This window comes from Periplaneta americana, chromosome 13 (genome assembly GCF_040183065.1).
Source record: "Periplaneta americana isolate PAMFEO1 chromosome 13, P.americana_PAMFEO1_priV1, whole genome shotgun sequence".
NCBI classification, from domain to species: Eukaryota; Metazoa; Arthropoda; class Insecta; order Blattodea; family Blattidae; genus Periplaneta; species Periplaneta americana.
Window position 1 is genome coordinate 37,202,230 of NC_091129.1, and position 16,129 is coordinate 37,218,358.

At 39.5% G+C, this 16,129-nt stretch overlaps 2 protein-coding genes across 4 annotated transcripts in view; one reads left to right on the forward strand and one right to left on the reverse strand.

Annotated features, from left to right (window-relative positions):
• Positions 1-16,129, forward strand: part of LOC138711798 (cytochrome P450 4C1-like) — a 391,497-nt gene that overhangs the window by 258,279 nt on the left and 117,089 nt on the right. The gene's annotated exons all lie outside the window — the stretch shown is intronic.
• LOC138711799 (epoxide hydrolase 4-like) overlaps positions 1-16,129 on the reverse strand; it is a 123,343-nt gene that overhangs the window by 91,456 nt on the left and 15,758 nt on the right. For 2 of the 3 annotated variants that reach the window (XM_069843033.1, XM_069843032.1), the window contains exon 1: positions 907-1,269. The exons of the other annotated variant lie outside the window; for it this stretch is intronic. In XM_069843033.1, coding sequence (XP_069699134.1) covers positions 907-1,089 — 183 coding nt within the window. In that variant the 5' untranslated portion in view covers positions 1,090-1,269. Of the gene's footprint in view, positions 1-906; positions 1,270-16,129 lie in introns of those variants that run through there. 3 annotated transcript variants of the gene reach the window in all.

Genomic DNA, 16,129 nt, shown 5'->3' on the forward strand with positions numbered 1-16,129 from the left:
GAGGAATTCTCTGGTGCGATAATTTCACACTTACTCCCTTATTGTTGTATTATCGTCCCTGACAGGTGACTGTAATTTAAAATTTCATCACGTAAATAATAATAATAATAATAATAATAATAATAATAATAATAATAATTACCGATACAAAAGATGAGGTCTGTAATGCTTAACGACTTTGAAAAATCAGCACTGGGCTACTGCCACGAGAGATTGTCTTTATTAAATGTACGTAATATTTAACGCCATCTTTTGTCCTAGTCAGTTGTTGAACTGCGGTTATAGAGAAACGTTGCATAATACTACTTGACATCGTTTAGCATCACATGTAATTTCTGCTCCACTTTACTCTTTTAAATTTACATTTGCATAATGATAATAATTTTTTACTCCAAACATCCACTAACTTACCTAATTTCTAAAGTAATTATCTTTCTTCTTTTACGTTACAGAACACGTTTCCACTGTACTTCGACAAACATACTTACTTTACTGGCCTATCTAAACACAATGTAATCTTACGTAACATATTTTGTCGTTAAGCTTTTCTTCGGCGACATCCTACCTCATAAACTGAATATTTAATTTTATTGATACTGGGTTATGTATATTTATTATGTTTCACACGAGCAGTGACTCATATTCTAATGTTTAATGGTTTTTCATTCTTAATTAATTTTAACTTGTATCACCTGATATATCACGTTGTAAGTTCACAATTTAATATGTTTCATCATTCTTGTACACATTTTATTAACTCAATTTGTTTATGCTCTTTCAGCTTGTCTAATAATATGTTTTTATGATGCTTTAAGATGACTATTTGGTGCACTTTCTGTTTTTACGTTCATGCATATTAATTTCTTATGCTACCTGACTGATGCCGGATAAGGCGAAAGTACTTACTTTAAGAGAAAAGTATCCATGCGTTCCGTGGACGGGATCTGTGAGACATTCTGGTGGTTTATCCCTCTTTTTCACTTGAAAGGCTGAAGGATTTGTGATGTATCGAAAGGCAAGCTCTATTCCTCTTAACAATCCAATTACAGATGCAACGGTGTAGACAAAACAATTGTGTAGGAATCCCATGTTTCCAATACGAAGTCAGCCGGTCTTCTCGTCGAATTATAGCCTACGACTGTTACGATAACACAAGCAAATCTCGGACGATGTTTTCTACGATACACACCACAGCAACTACGAAAACAAACTGGCCTCGGAGCATAGTACTATGGCCTCGGAGTAGTATCTCGTAGGTTAAATGAACTGTATCTCTTCCCACATTTCGTCACGCTGTCGCTTCCCTCCTTCCTCATTGGCTTCCACTTTGTTTGCTATGTTGTGAAGGTCAGTTATATCTGAAGCGTGGATTCACAGCGTACTGGGTGCATGATGCGAAATACTGCCATGGTACAGCTCTTCCCGTACAACGTTATTGTAGAATGCTGTTAATGAATATGGATAAAGAGGATAGTCCTCTTGATACGATTACGGAATTTTGCCTATCTTGGCAATGTTGTTTTTAGTAGGTTATTTTACGACGCTTTATCAACACCTTATGTTATTCAGCGTCTGAATGATATGATATGCTTGTGAAATGAGTTCGGGGTCAAACACCGATAGTTACCCAACATTTTCTCAAATTGGGTTGAGGGAAAACCCCGGAAAAAACCTCAACCAGGTAACTTGCCCGACCGGAATTCGAACCCGGGCCAACTGGTTTCGCGGCCAGACGTTGGCAAAGTTAAACTGTATCTTGTGTAAGGAGTATTTTCATGAAAACTGTTTCGTTAGGCAGCTGATTTTTTTTTACAGCTCAGGTACACATGATTTTATGATGAAACTAGTTTTTCAATTTCATAATATGGTTCCATTTTCTTTTTAAGAGCTCTTCAAACTGTCCTGCAAAGAGGTAAATAATTCTTTAATAATTTCTCAAATGATAAGAATAAAAATTAGATTCGTAAAGAGTAAAACATTGTTAATATGTAGGAGACAATTTTTTTCTGAGAAAAGTATTCATTTGGGTCTAATATGATATTAGAATTATTTTTGTTGTACTCTATCTATGGAATAAGTTGTTAAAATCTGCGCAGTTATATTAGGCTACTTCCACTCTATATATGGCACCATTTAAAGAAATTAAGTCATTACTCGTATATCCTCTAATTGAACATGGTTACAATGAAATTTATAACTATAATAGGCTATTTATTCCCTGTTGTCCTACTTAAATAACTTTTGTCTGAAACGATTTTTCACTTGACGCCTAAGCACCACCACCACTAGGTATGTCCAGCGAATAGGGATTATAAAGGATGGAAACTGAGCGACTTTTCCTGTGTTTTGTTTCTCTGTGCGCCAGCGTATAGTTCCACTTTCAAGCGCTAGAGGTTAGTGTAATTGAGCATACGCTAAGATAATAATTGAGAATAGAGTTGAGACCCGGAATCCAAACATCGCCTACCTTATTGCATAATCCAGTAACGCTTTGCTTCAAATAAATTCAAGTTAACAGCTTTTCCTTATTTCTCAGTGACAAACTAGTTGTAATAATAATATTTTATATTTCAGATATCATAAATTATATTATAAAATAATATAATACATAATAAAATTAAGTATCGAATTCGTTTAATATTTGTATATAATATAATACAGGTATATGGTTTTACTTCTCGTAAGAGTTTTGTTTTTCCATTTTCAGCGCTATCAAATCATTACATATTTTAATTGTTGTTGGGTTCAACGTCTCAGCTCTCATTATAAAGGAACTCTAGAGTCTAGACATTACAGTTAATGACGGATTTATTATTTTATGGATCTAATTTATTTTATTTGATTACATAATGTACCTAGATATATTAATTATGTGTCATATTTCCGCTGTGTCCACTGCTAGCTGGTGTGATGTCAGCGCCAACTCTAGGGAGAAAGCAGAATCTCACGCTTTAGCTGGCTTGAAGGCCATTGAAATCAGTCCGGCTACATCAAAGGTACTGACGCGAAGTGTCCATTCTTTATAATCCCTATTCGCTGGTATGTCTGCTACAAATTAAAAAAAAAAAAGTAATACAGTCTCTTAAAAATTTCACATTATGCGAAGTTGATGGCAGTTGAATGGTATCAAATTCTTCTCAGCTGATTAGCCTATCCAGAGGTAATTTTCAAGCTGTTTAATTGAAGATTGGACATAAGGCAGTATGGTAGGCCTAAGTGCCAAAATCGTTGAAAATTACTTTAAAAAAGTATGTCCCTGGCTCAATCCACTAAAAAAAATAGTAAGTCCGAATGTAATTTTATTTAGGCCCTAGCTTCTCTTCTCCCATAGATGTGCAAAACGTATGATATTACATTACTAGTTACACAAGAAAACTCTGTTTTCTACGATTTATCTCTTTGAAATTTTTTTCCTCTCGTACGGAGAAGGGACCCGAAGGCTTGCACTGCAGCCTGAGGCTTATTGTGCTTACCAGTCGTATTCTGTGAATGATTGTACAAGTACAGCACGCCACACCGTGAACTTAACCTGAGCCATAGTATGGATGATGATGTTGTGTGAATTAATGATGACGAAATAAGTCCGAGGTCCAACGTCGAAAGTTACCCAGCAATTCCGCTTCATTAGATTGAGGGAAAATCACGGAAAAATCTCAATTATGTAACTTGTCCCAACTAGGATTTGAACCCGGGCCCGCTCATTTCACAGTCAGACGCGCTAAAGTTACTCCAGCGAATAGGGATTATAAAGAATGGACACTTCGCGTCGGTACCTTTGATGTAGCCGGACTGATTTCAATGACCTTCAAGCCAGCTAAAGCGTGAGATTCTGCTTTCTCCCTAGAGTTGGCGCTGACATCACACCAGCTAGCAGTCGACACAGCGGAAATATAACACATATAATTAATACATCTAGGTACATTATGTACTCAAATAAAATAAATTGGATCCATAAAATAATAAATCCGTCATTAACTGTAATGTCTAGACTCTAGAGTTCCTTTATAATGAGAGCTGAGACGTAGACCCCAACAACAATTAAAATATGTAATGATTTGATAGCGCTGAAAATGGAAAAACAAAACTCTTACGAGAAGTAAAACCATATACCTGTATTATATTATATACAAATATTAAACGAATTCGATACTTAATTTTATAATGTATTATATTATTTTATAATATAATTTATGATATCTGAAATATAAAATATTATTATTACAACTAGTTTGTCACTGAGAAATAAGGAAAAACTGTTAACTTGAATTTATTTGAAGCAAAGCGTTACTGGATTATGCAATAAGGTAGGCGATGTTTGGATTCCGGGTCTCAACTCTATTCTCAATTATTATCTTAGCGTATGCTCGATTACACTAACCTCTAGCGCTTGACAGTGGAACTATACGCTGGCGCACAGAGAAACAAAACACAGGAAAATTCGCTCAGTGTCCATTCTTTATAATCCCTATTCGCTGGTTACTCTACAGCAGTGGACCTCTTTGGGCACTTACAGCCTTTAGTATGTCCAGTCTTCAATAATAATAATAATAATAATAATAATAATAATAATAATAATAATAATAATAATAATAATAATAATCAACTGGTCCTATTTTAGAAGAGGATGTTAATATGGGTGTTAGACAAGGGTGTTCAATATCCCCGCTTTTATTTAATTTATACATTGGCAATGTTATCCGGCAATGGAAACAGCAATTAAACATTACGGATAGTTACAATAAAAAAAATATCATGACACTCTTATATGCAGACGACCTAGTGATTCTTTCTGATACTGAAGATACATTACAATAGTACATTATGCAACGAGCCTATAATGAAGGTAATTAAGAAGTGAGTATGGATATTTATGACACGAGCGCAAGCGAGTTTCATAATTTTCATACGAGCTTCTTAATTACCATTATAGGCGAGTTTCATACGACTTTTTATGCTCGACCATATTTCTAACTTGATATTAATTTTATTGTATCTGACCTGAAGCAATGTCCCGTATGTTGTGAGATGTGCGCAGACGCGAAAGTATTGATTTTTTCCGAGGAACAGATGTCCACATTGACCTTGCTAGGCCATAAGAACCTACAGAGATAACATTGGAATTAAATTAGACATTGAAAAACGAGATGACAAATTGAATTTATTTGAATATTATTTACAATTAACGCTAATTATTACAGTAACAGAACATAACCTTCTGCGACAGTATTGGATTTCCAGCCTCCGTGACTTTTCGCTAATTCTCTTTCGATTGCATATCCGAGAATAATTGATACTTGCGGTTTTATAACGGTAGAAAGCTGACCTGTCATTGGCTGAACAGTTGTAACCTGAGTTGTCATTGGCTGAAAGACCTGACCTTTAATGAGTATGTGTACTTTAATGACATGCATTAAAGGTCTGCTAGCAGGTGTATAATTACTACATTTCGGCATGGTCGAGCATAAAAAATTATATATGTATTAAACGAAATAGGAAAGGAATATAACATGATCATCGCGCCTAATAAAACTAAAATCATGGCTTTTGGAGGCAACACTCCAGTGAGATCGAAAATAATTATTGATGGGCAAAGTATTGAACAAGTTAGATGCTTTAACTATTTTGGGTGTAAGATATCAAGTCAAGATGAAGTAGGTGTACAATATAAAATAGAACGATTTAATCAGCTATGTGGCACGATAAAGAGAGCACTTAAAAATAAAACAAGAAAGGACACAATGATTAAATTTTATAAGACAAAGGCTACACCCATATGTCTACATGGCAGCGAAAGCTCGACATTAAAGAATACATACACAGGGACATCATTTTATTTTTACTTCAATTTTTATTGTACCTGAGTTTTTAAATGTACTTCACTCCCACCCCTTCTACTAATGAAGTTCCAACTGTCCTCTACACACAGATCCAAGACCGCATATAGTAAACAGCACTGAGTTAGTATAGTACGTTCCAGAAATATGTTCGCGTTTTCCAGTGACGAAAGAGCTTTCAATATTGAATCATATTTTCGCGCAGGTACTGTCCGTTTGCCTACGTCGCATCCCGGTTTCCCCCACCTACTTCTATTCGCCTCTCTGTAAATGCTAGTGGCTGGGCTGTCTTAGCTCTTTTCTGAGAACATTAATTTCTGTTAGGAATTGGACGTCTACGTAATATTGTACCCATACAATTGTTTAAAATAACTTTAATAAAAGGGTCTCGTTAAGTAATTAACTGTCACGTGATTTCCTCCCTTTCTACGATGCTTCGACGTAACCACTTGGACGGACAGTAGATACCATGTCTGAGTAATTTTATCTTTTCGGATCGGGCAGAAGTGAAGATTGAAAGTACGTAAGGTCTCTTTTATAGAGTAGGTACAGGATTATTTCAACATGAATTACTGATACGAAGTACGAACCTGGTAATTGGAATTAGGTACAATAGTCTATAGTGCGATAATATGCACATTAGAACTGAAGCCTGTATCGAAATGAACGGCCACTATTTTCAAAAATGTGTTTAAATATCCATATTATGATTATTTTTCAATTTAACTTCATTCTCTATATTGTGCGCTAATGTGTTGTAGACAGTATAACATACACTGCATAATGAATACGTCCGCATGGAAAGCTCAGTTCGTGAGTAAAAACACTCATTGTTAATACTGTTCTATATTTTGATTAAACAAAAACCTAATGAAAATTATCAAATTCAAAATCGCGATATTTCCTAGTTTACGTAAATGGATGAACTACTTTTCTTCCCTCCTATACCTAGTAAAGTGATTTGTTTGTATATTACGCCAGTATCATCGAACTCCAGTCGTGGAAGGGGGTAGCAAACGATTTTTCCGGTTCCTAATCGTTGATCTAAAGATATAGCCAGGTTAATATTAGAAATATTAGTAAAAATAAAATGCTGTCCCTGTACAATATAAATGAAAGAATTGTGAATTTTAGAAATAAATGGCTAGAACCCGTACAACGTATGCCAGAAGAAAGAGAAGATAATAATAATAATAGTAATAATAATAATAATAATAATAATAATAATAACAAATTTTGCTACTTTTTCTATCAGGCTGTATAAGTAACACATATTTTGTACACCCAGTTCGGGATGACTTAGGCTAGTAAGAGTTCTGCTGTGTCATATTTCTGATGTAACACGTCTAGTCTAATGATACAAGCAAGCAGATAGCGCTGTACTTTGTACTACTCTTCATCACCTGCAATAAAATTCTCCTGTCTTCGGACTTCGACACGCCATGATACCGCTTATTGTTTTGAATGATTGAGCAGTTTCCATATTTAGTGCTAGAAGTGGACGGTCATCATTACAGATTAGTTTCTGATACTTCCATAATTTATTACTGCAACTTGAGTTTTTATGTGATACGGACTATACCGTCATTGTCAACACCATCTCCATACAGATGATCTTCACACACACACACACACACACACACACGCACGCACGCACGCACGCACACACACCAGTCATTCACGAAGTGGAACAAGGAGCCCTATATCCAACCGAAGTGTATACCGATGGTAGCAAGACCGGAGAAAATGTAGGAGCAGCCGGAATTATATTCGAGAACGGGAACCCAACACAACAACTAAAATACAAATTACACAAAAACTGTACAAACAACCAAGCTGAACAAATTGCAGTCTTAAAGGTACTAGAAACGCTCCAAGGAATCCAAGACCGATCAGACGAAGAGAAGCTTGTCGCCATATACTCTGATAACAAGATAACATTAGACCTACTGAGTAACAAATCCAAACGGAGCAGAATAATTGAGAGAATAAAAGCAAAAATTATAGAATTAACACAATCCAAGTGGATAATACACTTCGGTTGGGTCAAAGGACATTCCGGTATATTGGGCAACGAACTAGCAGACAGATTGGCGAAAGCAGCGGCGTTAGAGGATAGGGAAGTCGTCTACAACAAAACACCAAGAGAAGTTATTCTGACACGAGAGAAGGAGAGGGGGCTCGACATGTGGCAGCAACAATGGTCCAATTCGACGAAAGGAAGGATAAGCAAAGCCTTTTTTCCCTCAGTCAAGAGGAGGTTGAGCCGAAAGGTGCCCATTTCCCCAGAATTCACAGCAATGACAACAGGACACGGAAAGCTGAGGGCATATCTCCACAGATTTAGAATAATAGAGTCTCCCATATGCCCATGTGGACAGCAGGAACAAACAGTCAATCACGTAATATTTGATTGTAACATAGTGACCAGACAAAGGAACGATATGATAAGAAAAATCCAAGAAGCAGGAGGCAAGTGGCCAACAACGTGCGAAGCACTGGCCTCCAACTACCTCCAAATATTTTCGACCTTCGTCCGCGATATAGACTTCACAATTCTGTGAAACATCAAACTTGACAGTGAAACTGCAAAACTTGTAAATAGGATAGTGAAAGCGAAGTCTTGATAATATTTAATTATAATTTAGTGTGTTTCTATTCTTATGTGGAGTTTGGTAATTTGTAATTATATTTTAAGATGATTATATTCTAATTGTATGTGTAATTTGTAAAACTGATACTGTGGAACTAAGTCCATGTCCTTAATGTCTTTTGAAGCAGTAATTAGGAGAGGGAGAGACCGATTTATTAGCGAAGTGATATCTCCATATTTTTATTACATGTATTCGCGGGGATGTTCTGGCGACTTCGTTAGAATTAGCTTCCTCACACAGGTGTTTCGTCACTTGTCAGCACCGGACAGATTTAGGGCCACCTTGAGCGGGGTTTCGTATAGACTCGATGAAGCATAAAAGCCGGAGTCGGACTAGACCCGTGGGAAAGATACTGCCAAGCTTGGGTTTTCCAAAGAACGGGTATTCCTGTGAGATATACAAACTAATTTGAGGTTATGGGAAATCCAAAGTCTAAATTTAGAGATGACATATTTCGCGCCCAATAAGAAGAGATCTTGGTCCAGCTTATGAGGTCACTTTGGACCAATAGGGAATAGATTTTAGGCCAGTTAGTGACGTAGTTTTTAACCAATAGAATAGTTAGTTTTAGCGTAGGATAGGTTTTTATAAATAAGGGTGACGGGGAGCGCAGATCATCATGAGGACTACTATTCCGCTTCGGAGCGGAGATCATCAAAACAACTTTACATCGTGTCGGCGGCCCTACATACAGGGCAGAATAACTACTTCGTTTGGTGTCGACAGGACTACTATTTCGCTTCGTGTCATAGTGTACTGGACAGAGTATTGAATTTGTAGTATAGGATAGAGCTTATTCAGAGCCGCCATAGAGTCGATACAGAAGTGCGACCAACGATTGAATTATATGTCAGCCGGAAATACATATTCTAGGGTTTACCAAGTGGATACGACAATAAACTTATAGTTTTGAAGTGTACGCTGCCTTTTATTTAAGTAGCCGGCTTGGTATTATTCCCGACATCAACCTACACCACAACCGTACCTCGGCTACCCTGAGTGAATCTCACGCAACATCGAGACGAACCCACCATCAAATGGCGCCCAACGCGTGGTCACAATAACCACTCACCCTCAAATGGCGTCCAACGTGGGAACTCAATAACGACCACTTCACCCACAAATGGCGCTTTCCAACGTGGGGCTCGAAGGAAGACAGCTGTTCCAGTGACCGGCCCCGGGTGCGAACACAGCACCAAACAACGAGGAGGACCGGACGGTGCAGTTCAGCCCTGCATAGCCGAGGAACGACGCTGGAAGGCGGGAATAGAACCAAGTCATCGCGACATCACGGAGACCACCAGAGAAGGCCACACGGAGACCACCAGAGAAGGCGACTCGGAGAGGCTGTGGCAAGTATGAATAGAAGACGTATAAATGTGTATATATGTATATGATATTTTGGGGGAATAATTATAAAGTGTATATGTTTCAATTTCTGGTGTGATATTTCGGGTGTATATATATATGTATTTTTTTTTGTGTGATATTTTGGGGGAAAGAGTGAAATAAGTGTATTGCGTAATTTGTTGGAAGTGAGCCGAGTGCAAATACAGGCCTAGTTAGATTATTATTGGGAAAGCAAGCGTCGGATAGATGACAGAGTAGCGTATAGATGATACTACGTAGCCATAGGAGTAAAGTAGTTAGGAAAATACGAGAAAGACGAGGAAATAGAAACAAGGGAACCATGGAGCAAAGGAAGGACGAGGAAATTATGGAAATTAGGGAGGAGGTCGAGAATAACGCAGGACAAGAAATAGAGGGAGAGCGAACGGTGGAAAAGCAACAGAGTAGAGACAGTGGCAAAGGGGAAATGACGCTAGAACAGTTGTGGGAGCAGATGAGACACTTCATGGAAAATAATTCAAGGGAAAGTAGAGAACAAATAAAAAAAATGGAAACTAAATTAGACAACAACTCAAGAGAAAGTAGAGAACAAATAAAACAAATGGAAACTAAATTAGAAAATAACTCAAGGGAAAGTAGAGAGCAGATTCTGAGGGAAAGTCGAGAACAAATAAAACAAATGGAAAGTAAATTAGAAAATAACTCAAGGGAAAGTAGAGAGCAGATAAAACAAATGGAAAATAGATTGGGGGAAAGTTCGAAAGAGATTAGAGATCATATTGCAAAATTAGCGGAAAGAGGAAACAAGATGGAGGACAAAATAGAGAAGCTAGAGGGGAAATTAACCGAGAATGGGATCGGAATGGAGAACCAATTGAAGATAGCTATGTATAGGATGTCAGAAAGTATGAAGGATTTAGAAGTTAGAGTTAGAGATAGCGCTACGAAAGAGAATAGCGATCTAAAATCAGCTGTTGAGGAAACGATAGTGGAGAAGGTTCGGGAAATTCAGAATTCGGTGGAAGAGAAAATAGGTGAGATGGATCAGGAAGTGGACGGTCTCAAGCGAGCCATAAAGAATAAAGAAAGGGCGGATAACGAATGTTTGGAAGAATTAAGAAGTAAATTAAACTCAATAAACGACGTACTAAATGGGGGTAGTCCCGCAAATTTAAGCGGACCTAGCAGCTCGGACCGTGCAGTTTCTAGACAAGAGGGCACAAGTGAGAGCCCGGCATCAGGTAGCAACATAAATGTAAGACATGTTAACAATAGTGTTGGTGAGGAATGTCAGACCTCACGGGATGATGTGCGTAGTGAGTTGATAAATGTAAACGACAAGGCATATTTAGGCCGTCCCCAGTACCCCACTCACATTTTGAATGAGATTGGTTACCCTATTTTTGATGAGGTTGAATTTTCAAACCCACATAACTACATAAGTGAGCTAGAAACGTACTTTAGAGTAAGAGGGGTGCCGGATGACTTAAAAATGACTGTCGTACGAAAGAGCCTAAAGAGCCGACCACTCAACTGGGCGCTAGTGGCCCTAGGGGATAATGTCACTTATGAGGAATTCAGAGAAAAATTTTCGGAGAGATACTGGGGACAAAGACAACAACAAAGAATTAGGAAGGAAATTAATCAGAGCAGGTTTGACGCGGGAAGAGGCGTCTCTATGATAGATTATTTTCTTGAACTGGTTAAGAAAGGGAAAAGCCTCAATCCGCCAATACCGGATTCAGAGCTGATCCAAACTGTGATTTCGCAGTATCCCGAGAACATAAGATATAATCTGATCGTAGCAGGGCCCCGAGACTTCGGGGAAACAATAGATTTATTGACTGCGCTGGATGGTTCGGACGCCACGCACTATGAATGTAGTGGACAGGCAGATTATGAACATGGCAAAGGAAAGGGTTCAAGCCCCACCGACCAGAAAGCGGGGAAGGGGGCAAGTACAGCCTTTTCATCCCCAAGGAAAGGAGCCCAAAATCAGAGTAGCTGGGGTTGTGATAGGAGCCCCAACAATGCATATAGTCGATACCATAATGGTCAGAACGGAGGGAATAGTCCCAACAGGGAAAGAAGGATTGACCCGCCCTTTGGGAGCCCTTACAATAATATTAGGAACAACCAGAGCAGCCACAACAGGATGAGAAACGATAGAGGAGGTGTTGGTCCCGTGCGTAGGGTTAACCACATAAGATGGTACACGGGAAGACAAGAAAATGGAAATAATAGGCTTAGAACCCAACCACACTGGCTTAGGAACAGAAATTACAGACAGGGATTCTGGCAGCCTAATTTTAGCAGGGGACCGCAAAATCGAGGTGATTGGAGGAGACAGGAGCAGGATAGAGATAGGCGAGACGTCCTACAAGAAATGGCCTCACAAGGGTGCCATAGGCCACCTACACAGTGTAACGTGGGACAAAGTAGGAATAGAGACATGAACGGACGTCAGCAAAGTCCGGTGAGAATGAGTATGGGCCGGGAGCCTATAAATAGTAGAAATAGAGACGAGATAGCAGTGGAACCGACTGCATCGCACTCGGGAAACTGCTAGACAGAAGTCTCAAGGGTTCGGAGATTTCTGTAGCTAAGTGCAATAGGTCACTATCCAAAGAATCCACCAACGCGGTAAGCGTGAAGAGACAGAGCGAGATTACTAACCCAGAGTTAGAAAATAATGGGACTTATGTATTGCCTTATATAGATGCTAAAATATTTGGGATAAAGTGTTGTGTGTTGTTGGACTCGGGCTCCACAAATAATGTATGCAGCTTGGAATTTTTTCAAAAGGTTAGGGATTCAGGAATAAATCTGCAAACGTTACCCATATGTTCACTGTACTGTGCAGGCGCCCTGAGCAAGAAGAAGGAAAAGGTAAAATATCAAGTATGGTTCGAGTTAGAGTGCGGAGACGTGAAATTAAATGCTATTTTTCTTGTGATACAAAGGTTGACTACCGACATCATTATTGGAGTAGAAAGCTTTTATGAATGGCACGCGCTATTAGATTTCAGGGAAAACAGACTAGGGGTTACGGCAGGTAACGACAGTGTAGGCCATGTCCCATTCAGTAGCAATAGCGCTAGATCGGAGTTAGATGAAAGAACCGCGGAAGAGATAGGATTACAGGAAGAGTTATTTTTCGTAGAGCATCTAAAAATTTGTAAGAATGTAATTATAGAGGTTAATCCGTGGGAAGGTAACGAGGTAACTAGGGGAGTGTGTCAAGTAGGCTGCGGAGAATGCGAGTTATGTATCGGCGAATTAGTCCAGGCGAGACAAATAGGACGTAATCTCATTAGCGGTAGGGCCAGATATTGTAATGAGAGTTCGCCGGGCGATCTTAGGCAGGTAGTCGCGTCTAACAATAGGAAGACAGATACTTTCGAAATAGTAAGAGATAAAGTTAACCAGGCACACGGCCTGAGTGAGAGTGAAAGAAAACGCTTAATGGATGTTGTAGGTAGCCATTTAAATGTCTTTTCAGACGCGCCGGGTCTGTGTAGAGTGTATACACACAAAATTAAGGTGGTAGGAATGGAGGAATTTCGGCATAAATGTAGACCCATCCCCCTATCTTTAAGGGATCAGGCAGACGAAGTCATAAATGATATGTTAAAAGACGGAGTTATAGAAGTATCGGACTCGCCTTACGTAAATGCATTGTGCTGGGTTAGGAAGCCCAATGGAAGCTTAAGAGTAACGATCGATGCCCGACACGTTAACTCGTTTTCAGTTAAAGATAATTTCAGGACGGAGTCAGTGGACACTTTGTTAGGCCGTATCAGTGACTGTTCTATATTCACTAGTTTGGACTTGACCAGTTCGTATTGGCAGATTCCGCTTGACGAGGACTCGAGAAAATTCACAGCGTTCCTACATAACGGGAAAGTTTATCAGTATACCCGATGCCCATTCGGCATCGCGAGTTCTGGATCTGCGCTACTAAGGGCACTTGACATAATTTTTGGTGATTCGACGAAAGGTTTTCTGGCACAGTACATTGACGATTTTCTTATATATGGCAATAATGTTGATAGGCATATTAGAGATATCGATTTTGTATTGACTAAATTGAGAGAGTCTGGTATGACAGTCAAGCTGGGGAAAACAGCATTTTTTAAAGTTGAAACAGTTTTCCTGGGTTACGTAATTTCGTCTGACGGAATTAGACCGGACCAAGATAGAATTCAGAGCATTTCGAGGATCCCGCCGCCGCGGAACCGGAAACAGGTTCGTAGATATCTAGGTATCCTACAATACCAGAATCGGTTTCTCGTCAATTATGCTAAGCATGTAGCCCCACTCAGAGCATTGTTGAAGAAGGATACACCCTTCAGGTGGGGGTCGGCAGAGCAGGAAGCATTCGATCGAACGAAACTGCTTTTCGCCGACTCAATTCTGCTGGAAAGGCCTAACGACAGCCTACCTTTTCAGATTTATACTGATGCGTCTTCATATGGATATGGAGCAATCCTATGTCAGACAGATGAAGATAATAAGCGACATGTGATTGCCACAGCTTCTAGGGGACTGTCGCGTACCGAAAGCAACGCATCAATCACGGAACTAGAGATTTCTGCTGTGTACTTCGCACTACAGAAGTTCCGTCAGTATATCTTTAATAGGCAGATAATCATATTTACTGACCATGTAAGCCTAGCGTTTCTGAGTAGATGCAAATTGACGAACTCTAGAATATCTAGATATGTGCACGAAATTTTGGCTCATGATGTGACGATCAGACATATTCCGGGGGCAGACAATATCTTTGGTGATTGTCTCTCTCGTTTGAATTCCAAATCGGGGCTACCGGAAACTATCACCGCCCCCGCGTACGAAATTGCCGTGATGAAAATTGATTCCACGAGGAATGGAGCTCTGACGGGAAAATTTCGGAGAATTGCAGATTTGCAGCAGGAGGATTCCACGATAAGGGCCTTAAGGGACAAAGCTAGAGAAATCTCACAGGTGGAAGACGAAGCGTATGGATTGCGCTCTGGTATCTTGTATAAATTGCATGGTAGGGATATCCAGAAGTGGAAGATATACATACCTGCGAGTATGGAGAATGAACTTATAAATAACTTTCACCTATCTATGTGTCACTCTGGGAGTGATAGGATCATTTTAACTATGTCAGAATCATTTTATATTAAGCAACTGTCAAAGAAGGTTAGAAGGGTAATAACTCGTTGCGAGGTCTGCCAGAGGGCGAAACCTCTAAATGTAAGGTATGACAATGTACCACAGGTCATTATCAGGGGTAAAAAGAATGAACTTGTAGCAGTGGACGAACACGGTCCAATGCCCACATCGTCCTTCGGACACATGTACATATTTGTTACGTACGATGTCTTCACAAAATTTGTAAAGATTTACCCTTTAAGAAATATCTCTAGTAAGTTGTGTGCTGACAAGCTGGTTAGAGACTACATACCGACTTACGGTCCGGTAACAGCGGTGCTCAGTGACAATGTGTCGGTACATAAATCGAAAGTGTTTTGCAAAAGGCTGGAAGATGCGGGCGTGAAACTATACAATTGCTCCGCATACTTTCCCAGCGGTAATCCCTGCGAAAGAGCGCTTAGGGATATATCATTGTACCTCCGTATTCTGTGTCACCGAAACCATAAGGACTGGTTTAGGCAATGTGAGGTGATTGAGAGAGTCATGAACCACTCTATCAATCCAACGACCGGAATAGCTCCGATCAAACTTATGTTAGGGGTCGATCCCGATCCCATGATAAAGAGTTTGCCGCAGGCAATACAGGAGGGTGAGCCTCCTAGTGCGGAACTACTGTGTAAACTAGCTTTCGACCGAATCAGGAAAAAGGCTGAGTATAGACTCGGTAAAGTTAAAAGATATCGCCACAAATGGGAGCCCACACCCGGCGATCTGGTATTGCTAAGGGACGTGAAGTTATCTTCCGCCCTCAGAGGACGTTACTCACGCATGGAGCTACTGTACAAAGGGCCCTACGAAATTAAAAGTAGATATGGAGACCATACTTTCGAATTGGTAGAAAGGGGAAAAAGTAAACCTGTTGGTAGGTACCACAAGCAACTCTTGCGGCCTTTCAAACAGGAGAGGCTAGGAGGCAGGAATGAGAAAGAGTAGGGTGGTTAGTCTCACGCGTACAGCTAGGTGAACCTGTACAGGGCGGCTGGTACAACCAAGCACGCAGAGTGTGTAATTGATCAATTAATAAATAAATGTAAATATGTGAATGAATGGTATTGTACATATGTAAATGTGAATATAAATTGTACA